This window comes from Lontra canadensis, unplaced genomic scaffold, assembly GCF_010015895.1.
Source record: "Lontra canadensis isolate GAN:19392208 unplaced genomic scaffold, GSC_riverotter_1.0 scaffold313, whole genome shotgun sequence".
NCBI classification, from domain to species: domain Eukaryota; kingdom Metazoa; phylum Chordata; class Mammalia; order Carnivora; family Mustelidae; genus Lontra; species Lontra canadensis.
The window spans coordinates 32921-45806 of record NW_022631307.1 but is presented as its reverse complement, the minus strand read 5'-3'; the positions used below and the strand labels follow the sequence as shown (position 1 = coordinate 45806).

The 12886-nt window shown below is 48.3% G+C and overlaps 1 protein-coding gene across 16 annotated transcripts in view; it reads left to right on the top strand.

Annotated features, from left to right (window-relative positions):
- Window positions 1-7761, top strand: part of LOC116862732 (band 4.1-like protein 1) — a 119298-nt gene extending 111537 nt beyond the window's left edge. For all 16 annotated transcript variants that reach the window (XM_032850129.1, XM_032850128.1, XM_032850127.1 and 13 more), the window contains 3 exons: window positions 825-905; window positions 1242-1358; window positions 6746-7761. In XM_032850129.1, coding sequence (XP_032706020.1) covers window positions 825-905; window positions 1242-1358; window positions 6746-6754 — 207 coding nt within the window. In that variant the 3' untranslated portion in view covers window positions 6755-7761. The remainder of the gene's footprint in view (window positions 1-824; window positions 906-1241; window positions 1359-6745) is intronic.
- Window positions 7762-12886: the final 5125 nt, after the last annotated feature.

Here is a 12886-nt window from a genome sequence, read left to right as displayed (position 1 = left end):
ACTTCACTGAAAGTTTTATGGGAGGGTTTTCCATCACACACCCCGCTGCATACAGCTCAGAAAACTGTTCTGCCCCAAGTTGCTCCCCTCCCTCCTCCCTGCAAACCGGGAGTCCCCTTCTTTCTGCCTGTTCCTGGTTCCTGCTGGGATTTCCCTCAGCTACCACCCTCCTTGATATGCCAAGCAGTTAGTTCCTTCCCCATCTTCTACTTCTAAACTTGTGCCCAGACCCTGCCCTTTTGGAAAACAGTGGACGTTATAAGCATCACCAACGTGGTTTTCTCTTGTAGTGTTGTTTGAAGTCATTTAAGATAGAACCGTGTCACCATTCACATTTCATTCATGTGTTCATTCAACAACTCTGCATTTAGCACCTGCCCTGGTCAGATTGGACAGGGGGGAGGGACGGAGGGGATACGGAAATGAGCAAAATGCAGCCCCTGCCCTCAAGAGCTCCAGCCTAGCGAGCAGGCCAGGTCACGCACACAAGGTCAGCACGAGGCAGAGAGCCCCAGAAGTGGTGCAAGAGAGACAGACTTGGTGGTCAGGGAGTACCAAGGCAAGAGGAGGGCAGGGTCACCAACCTGAATTAGGGAAACATGACTTGAGCTGGGCTCGGAAGACCTAGAGGGGGCAGTTTGGTAGTTGGGGGAGTGGTAGCTGTGGGCAAGACGTGCCATCTAAAGTCCCCCAAACCAGAAGAGGGAGCCAGGAGAGAAGGTGACTGCTGGTTCCAGCCTCGTCCTTGAGGGGTGCTTTGGATGGGTGCCCTGTCACACTCTGGCAGGACCCAGAGCTGACCTTACTGCCCTTTTACTCTGCAGACTGTGAAAGGGGGATTTTCTGAGACGAGGATCGAGAAGCGGATCATCATCACTGGGGATGAAGATGTTGATCAAGACCAGGTATGGGGATAGGGAATGCTGATCCTGGGGGCAGTCCCCAGTCCCTCCCATCCTGGGTCACCCATGGACAGCTGCCCTTGTGGGCAGAGGATCAAGTGCATTTCATGCTGATCCTTATTCAGACAAGAAGCCCCAAATGAGCCCCAAAAGAAGGGGCATAGAATGGGAGCCCGAAGAAGCCAGAGACCCCAAAGCTCTGGGCTCTCCCTTTAACTCTTTGACCACTGCCTCTCCTGGGCCTCAGTTTCCACAGCTGTACAGGAAGGAGTTTGTCGGTCTCCATGGTCCCTCCTGTATTCGATATCCATTCCTCACTTTGTTGCTCCTGTCTACCAGGCCCTGGCTTTGGCCATCAAGGAGGCCAAGCTGCAGCATCCTGACATGTTGGTAACCAAAGCTGTCGTATATAGAGAAACAGACCCGTCCCCAGAGGAGAGGGACAGGAAGCCACAGGTAAGACCTCTGAGGCTCAGCAGCCAGTGGAGGGAGGTGGTGAGATCTTCCGAGGGTTGTTTCTATCAGGTGGCTTGGTCCCAAGCACAGCTTTAAGTCCCCACGTTCCTGGTTTGTGGCTCAAAGGAGAGAAGTAGCTTCCTCAATATAACAAATCAGAGTGGGGAATGGGGGTGGGGAAGACTGGTTCCTTGGCTTCTTGGGGGTTTCAGGCCCAAGTATATCTGGACATGATAAGGCCAGGGAGTGAGGGTGGATAGCCCGTCCTGAGGCGGGACAGCTGGAGACAAGCATAGCCTTGCTGGCCATTACCTAAAAACCTGAAGCCAGAAAAAGGCCCTGCAGGCCAAGGGCCACCTTCCTGTCCCTGAATCTCTGCCTCCATCACAGGTCACTGGATGTTGCTAAGGGGAAAATATGATGACCAGAGTCCTTGATCCCATCTGTGTTGCTAGATCGCAAACCCTTGACTTCTCAAGCTACCTTGGGCCAGAAACTTACTTTTCTGTTTCCTTACGGACGGACCATGCCTTGCTGAACAAGAGGAAGGAGATGGTGCTATAGCAGATGGGGCTTTCATTAGCCTAAATTGGGGGAGGGGTTCTTCTGGTCCCTCTGGAAATTGACTGAATTTTATCAGGCATATAAAATGAAATCTCACAGACATTGAGTTGAGTGGGAGAATTCTATTTAAGTTCAAAAGTAGGCCAAACTAATCAGTGATGATAAAAGTCAGAATACTGCTTAGTTCCGGGATGTGATATTGACAGGAAGAGTCACAGGGAAACCTTTGGGGGTGCTGCAGATGTCAGCATCTTGAACGGGGTAGGTCACATGGGTGTAGACATATATAAAAATGTGTCGGGCTATATACTTGGATTTGTGCTACAGTGAAAAAAGAACTCGTCTCAAAGACCCCTACAAGCAGCAGATCTCCTTTGGCCCTCTTCCCTGATGAATAAGACTGTGTTTTCTAGAAGATACAAGAATGTGGATCACCACTCCCTTCTTGTCAGAAGAAAATGCACTGAAACATTTTCCTTCCACCTTGAAGGCTGCCAAGCCCTGGTCTAGACTGTGCTGTCCAACAGAACTTTCTGCAGTGATGGACAGGTTTTCTTCATATTGTGGAAGACACATGGCTGTCGAGCAATTGCAGTTGGCTAATCTGAAATCAGACATGCTTTAAGGGTAAAATGCATGCAGGGTTTTGAAGACTTAATATGAGAAAAGGCCTGCAATATGTCTCAATAGTGTTTCTATTCATTACATCCTCAAATGATCAGGTTTGGATGTATTGGGTTAGGTAAAATAATTATTGAAGTTTATTTCCCCTGTTTCTTTTACTCTTTTTATGGTAATTTGAAATTTAGAATTTTAATTTGGAAATGAAAAGTTTCTATCTAGAAGGGTTAAGGAAATTGGAAATATCTAGAAAATTTAGCGAGTTCTATCTAAAGGAATTTCAATTCCATATATGGCTCTCATTTCTATTTCTGCTGGACAGCACTGCTTCTACAGAAGTAGAAGCTGGTCATGGGCAGAGCCTCCTCCCAGCCTTCCTCGGACTTCCGTGCAAATTGTCCCTCCTGTCCCCTCCATCGTCCAGTTTTTCCTGCCCGTTGTCCCCCAGATCTCCGAGTGGTAGTGCACTGGCGGCATCAGCGGGGGGATATGGGTACTGTAGAACTAATATCATAAAGTCTGATTTAGAAGGGCTGGACCGGACCTGGGAATCTGTATTTATACATTGGTCCTTAGGAAGTCCACGGGCAGCCGCTGGTGCAAAGGATTCCGTGCTGCGAATCTGGGGACCGGGCTCTAGTCCCAGCCATTCCCTCCTGGGCAAGCAGTTTCCTCACTTGCAAAAAAAAAAAAAAGAGAGAGAGAGAAGGGGCAAGCCCTTTCCAGGCATGGCCTTCTGGCTGCCAATTTGCTTTCGTAGGGTACTTGTCACGTGTTTCTCCTATTTTTTCCTTTCCCTGTCTTTTTGCTCCCCATCTTTCTTGGGGCATTTCCAGCCAATCCCCCAGGCTCCTGCCTCCCCATTTTCCCTGGCAGCTCAGGGCTCTCATCGCTGCTGCCATATCCTAGCCATCCCTGCCCCCCGCCACAAACACCATGCAGCCTTTTACATCTGCCCGCTTGGGGGCTCTTATTTGCCCCTTTGTTAGTTCTTCCTTTGATGGCATTGTCCACATACCACCGCTCTCTGTCTCTCCTCTCTCTCCACCCTCCTCCTTCCCTCTCTCCTTCTCCCTCTCTCTCCATCTTTTTCCTCACTCTCCCTTCCTCTGGTCTCTCTGTCTGTCCTTCTCTCTCTCCCTCTGTCTCTCCTCTCCTTCTCCCTCTCAGATCCTTCTGTAAAGTTCACCTTGTTCTTGTCACCCTGGAAAGACAGAAGTTTCTCCCTTGCCTTTTCTCTCCATATGCTTTACACTACTTAGGAAACACCTTTGACCCCTAATATCAGCAGACTCTCTCATTCTGAGGAGGGGTCTTCTCTGAATTTGAAGACTCTTTTTTAAAGTGCTTGAAACATGTCAGTTTGATGGATGGATATATCTTAGTAGCCCACGGAAAGATCTGGAATCCTACAAACCTGATTCAGTCTCAGCCCTGCCTGCCATTAGCCATGTGACTTCGATCAGATTGTTTAATTTCTGCACTTTTTTCATCGGCTAATGGTCAGCAACCATAATCACCATGACAACAATTGCTGAAATGTGTGGAGTGTCTATACTCTTCCAGGCATGAGGACATGCACTTGACCAAAGTATTATCATCTGCTCATTCTCATAAATGAAGAAACCGAGACCCTGAGATGTTAGGTGACTTGCTTGGAGCCATGGGGCTTGATGAGGGAGTCAAAGCTCATCTGTGAGACTCCAGAGCCACCCTGTGGTCTTAACCTCCTTATCCCACAGGGTTGGTGAGATCCTACATGCACAGCAGTTAACAGTGGCGCCTGGCACATAGTAAGTGCTCAGTAAAAGCTAAGGGTGATTCTGATTATTATTGACTCAAATTAAGCTGTCAAAACACTGCACATTCAGACTCTGATATAATAAACTAAGAAAAATAAATTATAGTATGGCATCATTTAGATGTCCTTGGCATTTCTGAAGTGTCTAAAGTCTTTTGAAGACATCCCATGTCATGTTTACACTGAGCTATAAAACTTCAAGTGCAGCCTGCCACTGGGGGAAAAAAAATTCCTCAGGAAGTTAGCAGAATTGAGTACGAAGAACACACCCTTTGGAGCCCAAAACTCCCTGCTAGCAGTGTGCCCAGAGGAACCTCCCTGGGCCTCACTTTCCTCATCTACAAAATGAAGTTCACCTAGGAATTGGAGCTGCGATAATAATTAGCATCTGTGAGTGTCTTAGTTTGGGCTGCTTTGACAGCACACCATAGACTGGGTGGCTTAAACAACACATGTTCATTTCTCCCAAGTATGGGGGCCTGGGAAGTCCAAGATCAAGGTGCAGGTGGCTGTCTTCTCTATATGTCCTCATGTGGCAGAGCAGAGAGAGAGAGAATCTCTCTTGTGTATCTTTTTATAAGGGCATTAATCCTATATATGAGGGTTCCATCCTTATAACCTAAGTACCTCCCAAAGATGCCCCCCCAAATCCCTCACATTGAGAATTAAGGCTTCAACATAGGAATTTTGGTCAGGGGGTAGGGGACACAAATATTCAGTCCTCAGCAGTGACACACAAGGACAGCGCCTCACATACAGAAGATCCTTAGCGCTGTGAACCCGCATCCTTATCCCCCGAGGTTTCACCATGTTCAGGGATGGACGAGAGCCCTGGGTAAGTCAGACTGTAAGCTTCCGCCGCCAGCCTGGTGCACGAGCCCTGGCTCCTTGCAGGTGTCCATCTTGCTGGCCTTTAGCTTCTCTTCCCTCCCTGAATCTTCCAGAAACATCTGTTCAGAGTGCACTTGACTCTTGGCCTTCCTCCCAGAAGTTCCTCCTCTTTGAAGTTCTTGCTCTGAGTGTGGGAAGCACACCCATCTGACACAGCGTCTTTTTACTCCCTGCAACTCTCGGGCCAGATGTGTGGTTTCTCTTCCATCTTCTCCCACTGGCCCACATCCCTCAGACAGGACCTGTCTCCACAACACTGCAACACCCAGCTTCCTTACCTCCAAGATCTGGATGACATGGGAGGAAAAAACTGACCTGTTTCAAAGCAGGAATCTTGGGTTCTAGTCTCATTTCTGTCACCAACTCACTGGGACCTTGAACCCTCTGGGTCTCCATTTTCCCATCTGTCAACTAAACTGAAAAGGATTTTGTGTCTATGACTCCCTTCACACTGGACCCTATGTGAGTGGGAAAGGGCAGAAAGGATTACCCACCCCCCCCCACCGTTAAGTGGTTCTGGGGAGCTGCTATGCACAATGCACAGTGATGAGCATTGGAAAGACAAAGAAAGGGGCGCCTGGGTGGCTCAGTGGGTTAAAGCCTCTGCCTTCAGCTCAGGTCCTGGTCCCAGGGTCCTGGGATCGAGGCCCGCATCTGGCTCTCTTTTCAGCAGGGAGTCTGCTTCCTCCTCTCTCTCTGTCTGCCTCTCTGCCTACTTGTGATCTCCATCTGTCGAATAAATAAATACAATCTTTAAAAAAATTATTTAAAAAAAAGAAATGAAGAAAGACAAAGATAAGTAAAAGGCAGCCATTGCCCTCAAGGAGAGCCAAACAGTGTATGGCTAAGTTAACAATAGCAGTAGTGATAATAGGAATGGTCAGGTACTTATTTAGTGGTTCCTGTTTGCTAACCTTTGTTTCGAATCCTCCCCGTAAATGCGTGAGGAAGCACCCATTTTACAGAGGAGCACAGGAGGCCTAAAGAAGTTAAGAAACTCACCCAAGATGGCAGAGCTCGTAGCCCATGGAATGGGATTTGAACTCAAGCCGTCTGATTGGAGACCCCATGCACTTGACCACAAAATTTTGGAGTCAATCTTGAGTTGGAATCCAAGCTCCAGTTTCTTTATGGAAACGCTGCTCCCTGGGGTTTAATTCCAGGTCACACAGGCCCATGGAGATCAGAGAGGAAAAACAAATAACTTCTGCAATCACAACTAAACAATTCTTAGACCAGGAGGAGGTAGGAAGAAAAGGTGAGCCGCATGTGATCTGAGCCTCTTAGTGTTTAAGGAAACTTGGACAGATTTCCAGACAGATGTGGGTTCAGGTCTTGGCTGTGTGGCCTTGGACAAGTCACTTGATCTTACTGAGCCATAATAAAGGGTATACAGGAAAGGGAGCTAAAACCACCTCTTGCCGTGTATTTAAAGATGAATGAGAAAAAGTTACTAATTTTTATTGTCCTCTTCCTTCGTGTCCCCTTCCCTCCATGCCTCCGGCTCTAGGAATCCTGACCTCTGTGAAGAGATGCTGGCGCTTCTGGTCCAACCCAAGCCAGAGAACCGTTAAGAAGGGGCCTTCATTCTGGATTCTCCGACTCAACACCGCAGTCCCAGCTGTGACGTACTGTCACCGAAGAGGGACTGGGAAAGGAAAAGCATATATATATAGATATATATAGATATAGATATATATACAGGAAACACCGCGTGCTTGCACTGCTGCTGGGGCTGGCCGCACCTTCGGCCAACAGTAACAACCAACATCTGAACACCTACATTTCCTTTGCAGACAAATTGAAGAACTGGTGGGATTTTTTCAGGAAAAAAAAAAGTATATATATATATATATATATATATATATATATATATAAAATGACAATAATCTCTCACTCCCCCTTTTGAAGCCCTGCGGAATGACAAAAGCAAGCCAGACCACGATGATCGTAGGAGTCCAAAACGACCCTGGTTCTGCACGTTACCTTGCGTGGACAAACAAGCATTCCATTTGTCCTGAAGCGTGTGCTGCCCACTACAATGCAAAGGAAACACTCTTGCAGCAAAGCAAGAGAACTCTCAGCAGCGAGACACGTGCCGTCAACCGTTTGCCAAGAAAGAAAGAAAATCCCCCCACTCGGAAAGGAGGAACACTGGATTATTATTTTTGGGGTCTTGACACTGGGCTGCAAAATCCACCTTCCTTTCTTCCGCCTCCCCTCCCCATCGACTCACATGTCTTGTTGTCATTTCTGTCTTGGCTCCCTCCTCCCCCTCCCCCACCCTCTGTATCCCGGTCCTGCCGATGACTCTGGTTTGAAACAAGAAAAAGAAGAGAAAGCAAGCGCAGAAAACCCAGCCACAGGAAGGAAAGTAGACATTGTGTGTTCATGGGTTGTCATGATGAAGGTGCAGCTTATAGGAGATGTGTATGGGTGTGCTTTTAAGTTATGTATATGACATATAACAGGAAACAAATAATTAAAATAAACAGTGCTGGTAAGTATGAAGCTGACATTTTAAAATTATAATTATCCGACTGTGATTGATGTATTCCAAGGTTCTTAGATCGCACTGAACCGGCCCAGCCAAGGAGACCTGGACTCTGGCTGCGGGCTGTCCGCCGGAGGAGCTGACGGTTCAGTGTAGTAATACAGTGTGTGGTATTTGTAATTGATTGATTGGTGGGGAGGGGTGGGGTCCCCAGATGGAGGGGCAGGGATTTGGCAAGGAGGAAGAAACCCAGATGTAGTTCAAGATGCCTTCCCCGCTTCGGGCAGTAGCCACCAGGGCCTGATCTGTGCTCAGCTGTGGGGTCCAGGGTCAGGATTGCACGACAGGGGTCCCCGGCTCAGCCCCCATAGCCCCCTAGGGGGTTTGCTTCGTTTTTCAGTCTTCTCTTTTTTCAGCCAAATGTCTTTTCCCTGACCACATTGCGACAGCTGACTCCCCGTGCAAAGAGATGGGACACCCTTGGCCACTGCAGAGAATGGTAGCTTTACCTGGCTGTCCGGAGAGCCTGGCTCGCTCTGGTCCTCTCCCCTCCCACATTCATTCTCTTCCTCATGGGCCAAAGCACCCATGGCAGAGACCCTGAACAAGGGCAGGCCCCGATAGGACAAAACTTCATTTCCAAAGGCTTTGCCTACCACCCCCCACCCCCACTCCATCCCTGCCCTGAATAAGCCGCTGAAGAAATGTGTTGCTCAAAGGCTCCTTCTATGTGAGAGACTGGCTTTGGAAACCTCCCCTTCAGCCAGCAATCTGAGCTCTGAGCTTGTACCCTCAGAGTCCCCAGAACTGCCTTCAGACCACTGAAGCCCTTGGAGAATACCCCAACCAAGGCTCGGGCTTTCCCAGGCTTGCCTGCCAGGACCTGCTCCCCGGAGCTCAGTGAGTCCCCTTTGGAAGGAGTATGTCCCTACTGCACTTTAATTTCTCAGTCCCATCTTACCTGCCCTGCCCCAGCTCTACAGCGGCCACTGAAGTCATTCAACAAATACTTATTGAGTACCTGCTCGCGCCAGGCACTAGGCTTGGACTGCAGGAGAGAATGTGGGAGAGGGGAGGGACCTGGAAGCCCTCCGAGCCAGCCTTACATCTTCAATCACGGCTTGCCCCTCTGAGAGCATTTCCACATTCTCTCCAATTATTGGCCATTGCCCGGGGATACCCCCCAGCTTACTTATCAGTTACCCCAGTGACATAAATGCTTAGTTTGCTAAGCTGGTGCTGACCTGAGAACAAGAAACCAGAACAGTGTTGGCTAAATGGGCCAGAGAGCAGGCAGAGAGAGCCCTGCCCCTGGGGCTCAGAGGGCAGATCCAGCCATCTCCCCCGCCAACCCCCTGGAGCAAGACCAGTGGCTCACTCCACCCGCGCCCCCTACCCCAAGTGTGACATCTCACTTCCCATGCATCAGGTTCTTTTTACTACCTTGGTGGAGAAGCCACAAAACCTCCTTCCCACCCGTCGCAACCTGCAAGCTCCTATTTTCTTTCTGGGCCAAGAGCTGGAATGGCTCCACCCCTCCCTGGGCCCCCCGGAATATGGCTCAGGCACCCCTGTCTTTGCAGGGACCAGGTGCCCCGAGCACACTGGTCACACCTCAGAGGGAGAGTATTCTGGATCCTGCACCTGTTTACGGCCCCTGAATGTGTGGCTTCAGAGTAGGGATGAAGGGACCAGGCTTAGCTTGTGAGCTGGCCAGGGTTTGTGGAGCTCTCCATCCCACGGATGCTGTGACCTTCCTTCCGTGGAGAGGCAGGTAATGCCACCAGGGAGGAGGGGAGCTGCAAAGCTGAAATCTAGGGCACTGTTTCCTCCCATCCTCCTCTTCATAGAGAATATAGATGTTTGTCTTGTCAGTCTTCAACCTACTTTTCTTTTTTCCTTTTTGCATTTCTCATCCTTTTTGTGCTGCCTCTCCACCCAGGAGACCATGTAGCATGATGGAAAATGTCCTGGAGTGTATCCTGGCTCAGCCCCTAACTCACCATGTGACATTGGACTAGTCCCACCCCCCAACCCCCTTTGGGGCCTCAGTTTCCCCATTTGCAAAATGAGTAGGATAAACCAGATGCTCTCCAGGGTCTTTTCCCAGTCTGCTGTTCTACAGATCTTCATTTTTCTCTTGTTTTGCTTTCTTGGGATCTTTTCCATCAGAGGGGACAGGAAGTGCCAGGACCTGTTTCAGTTTGTGAATCCTGCAAGCACATTCCAAGACTGGCCTGCGATTGCATGAGCAACATCACTCTAAATAATTTTTTTTTTCAAAAGCACCTTCCAACCAACTGCGATGCTGTCCTGTTCCTTTTTACTCACACCCCTCCCTCCCCTCTTGTCCCCACGCTCCCCCACCTCAGTGCTCTGTGCTGTATGCGTGTGCTCTCTGTTCTTGTATACTCAATAAAAGTGAAATAAATGTGTTTGATGCTGAACCACAAACTGCCTTGGCATCTCTCTCTCTCTCTCTCTCCCAGCCCTTAGCTACCAGTACGGGTTGGCCTTGTGGGGAGGGCTCAGACAGGTGTGGAGGAAATCCCAACCTTGAACACTTTCATGCAACACTTATTTGCAGCTTCCAATATGGTCTCTGACTTGGGTTAGGCTCTGCAGGCACAACCGCAAATAAGACAAATTTCCTGCCCTCTGGGAACGCTCAGACTTGTGGAGTGCTGGAAACATAATACAACAGGCAAGCAGTTCTGGAGTGATCGGCACCAGGAAGGAAATGCACAGAGGCAGGAGTTGGCTGCTGAGGGAGACCACTTAAATAAGGTGGCCAGTTATGGCCTCCCTAAGGAGGAGCTAAATGAAGAGAAAGATCCAGTAAGGTGAGGGGCTTGGGCAAGATATTCTAGGCAGGGGCGCCTGGGTGGCTCGGTTGGCTCAGGTCATGATTCTAGGGTCCTGGGATCAAACCCCGCATTGGGTTCCCTCTCCCACTGCTTGTGCTCTCTCTCTCTCTCTCTGTGTCAAATGGATGAATAAAATCTTAAAAAAAAAAAAAAAAGAGTGGGGCGCCTGGGTGGCTCAGTGGGTTAAGCCTCTGCCTTCAGCTCAGGTCATGATCTCAAGATCCTGGGATCGAACCCTGCATCAGCTCTCTGCTCAGTGGGGAGCCTGTTCCCCCCACCCCTGCCTGTCTGCCTCTCTGCCTACTTGTGATCTCTCTCTCTCTCTCTGTCAAATAAATAAATAAAATCTTAAAAAAAAAAAAAAGACTATTCTAGGAAGAAGGAACAGTTAAGTCTGTGGGCCCCAGGATATAGAGGTGCTTGATGTGTGGAAGAACAGCATGATCCCTCCTCTTTCTGAAAGAAGAGCACTTACATTGGGGGTCTCTTCCTACAACCCTCTCCATGGGAACCTAGTGGTTAATGTATACAGTGACCCCCAGCTTCAACCTTTGCCCACCTCCACATACATTGCCATGTCCCTCTACATGCCACTTGTCCCATTATTGACTTATTTAAATGGACTCTGTAAATTATATATATGTGTGTGTGTGTATACATGTATATGTACATATATATGAAACAATATTACTTCCATAAATGAAAAACTAGTGTCACTTGCCAAAGAAAGGAGGTCTTCATAAAACTAAATGCAAAAATATAAAATTAAAAACCCATAATCCATGTAAAACTTACTCCTTGGGCTACCTGAGTTGCATGTACCACACTTTCCTTTTTATTCTAAGTGGCTCACCCCAGGCCAACTTCTCTATTGCCCCAAATCTCACAAGCAAGAACCACTATAAATAATTGGATGCATTTTCTTCCACTCTTTTTCCAGGTATGTATATCTCTTCAGAGCTTAAATTACCTGGGACATACCATTCCAAATACTATTTTAAACTTATTCTGAGCATTTCCTAGTAATTTTGAATACTAAATACTATTTTGTTTCTTTCCAAAGGTAATTCACTCAATGACACAAAATGCTGTGCAGTGAAAACAATTCTTCAATGCTCTCTGGAATCCCGTCCATTGTCAGAGGTAGTTGCTTTCAGGAGTTTTGGGAATCCTTCCCTAAATTTGTTTCTTGTACATTTCCTTTAGCTCTCTGCCACCCATAGGGTTCTGGAATAGGACACGGTTTGCAAATATTGGGTCCACACACACTCTGAATCTGTATCTTTATCTCCCAGAAATTCAGGGTCAGCCTCTGTGTTGCTTGGGAATAACCTGGGGTTGATTTATCTAGATCAGTGGTTCCCAAACGGAGGGGAAGGAGGTGATTTTGCCTTCCCCCAGGGAACGTTTAGCCATGTCTGAAGACATTTTTGGTTGTTACACCTGAGGGGTGCTATTGGCATTCAGTGGGTAGAGTCCAGGGATGCTGCTAAACATCCCATAATCATGGGACAGATCCCACAACAAATCTGATCTGATTTGTCAGTAGTATCAGAGTTGAAAACCTGATCTGGATGGACGTGTGACCCATAAGGTGGCATTCCAGGGTCACCATCTGTAGCTTTCAAGCCCTAATTCAGGGCTGGAGTCTCTGAGAAGATGGTGAGCCCAGCTGGAACAGGGAGCTCTGAGATCATAAACTTAGCTCAGCACCCACACTGGGAATAAGGAGGGTCAGGGAAGGAGCTGAGCTTCTTCAGACAGGAAATGGAACCGACATGACAGGCGGAATTTGACAGGCGTGACTGTGACTGATGGAGGCCATCTCTGGTTAATCCTGCAGCAGCTTATTGTGATTAACCATGACTGCAGAGCCCAGTATAGTCTGCAACCCACTAAGAGATGAGGTTTGACTGAGAAAGATTGGTGTGTCCAGCTGTCACTGAGGAAGTGTGACAGACAAGCTAAGAAGCAGCAGCACGGGGACAGGAACAGTCAGTCAGACTGTGGTTTGCATCCTAGCTCTGCCACTCTCCAGCTGTGTAACCTCTCTGAGCCTTGGTTTTCTCTTCTGTAAGCTGGGAATACTAATATCTACTTCTAGGGTTACGTTAAGGCTTAGAAGTCATATATGAATGGCCTGCCCTATGGATATTGGACTTACCTAGCCAGTCCCCACAATCATACAAGCCAATTCCTTGTAAAAAATCTCTTAATATAGGGGTGCCTGGGTGGCTCAGTGGGTTAAAGCCTCTGCCTTCCGCTCAGGTCATGATCTCAGGGTCCTTGG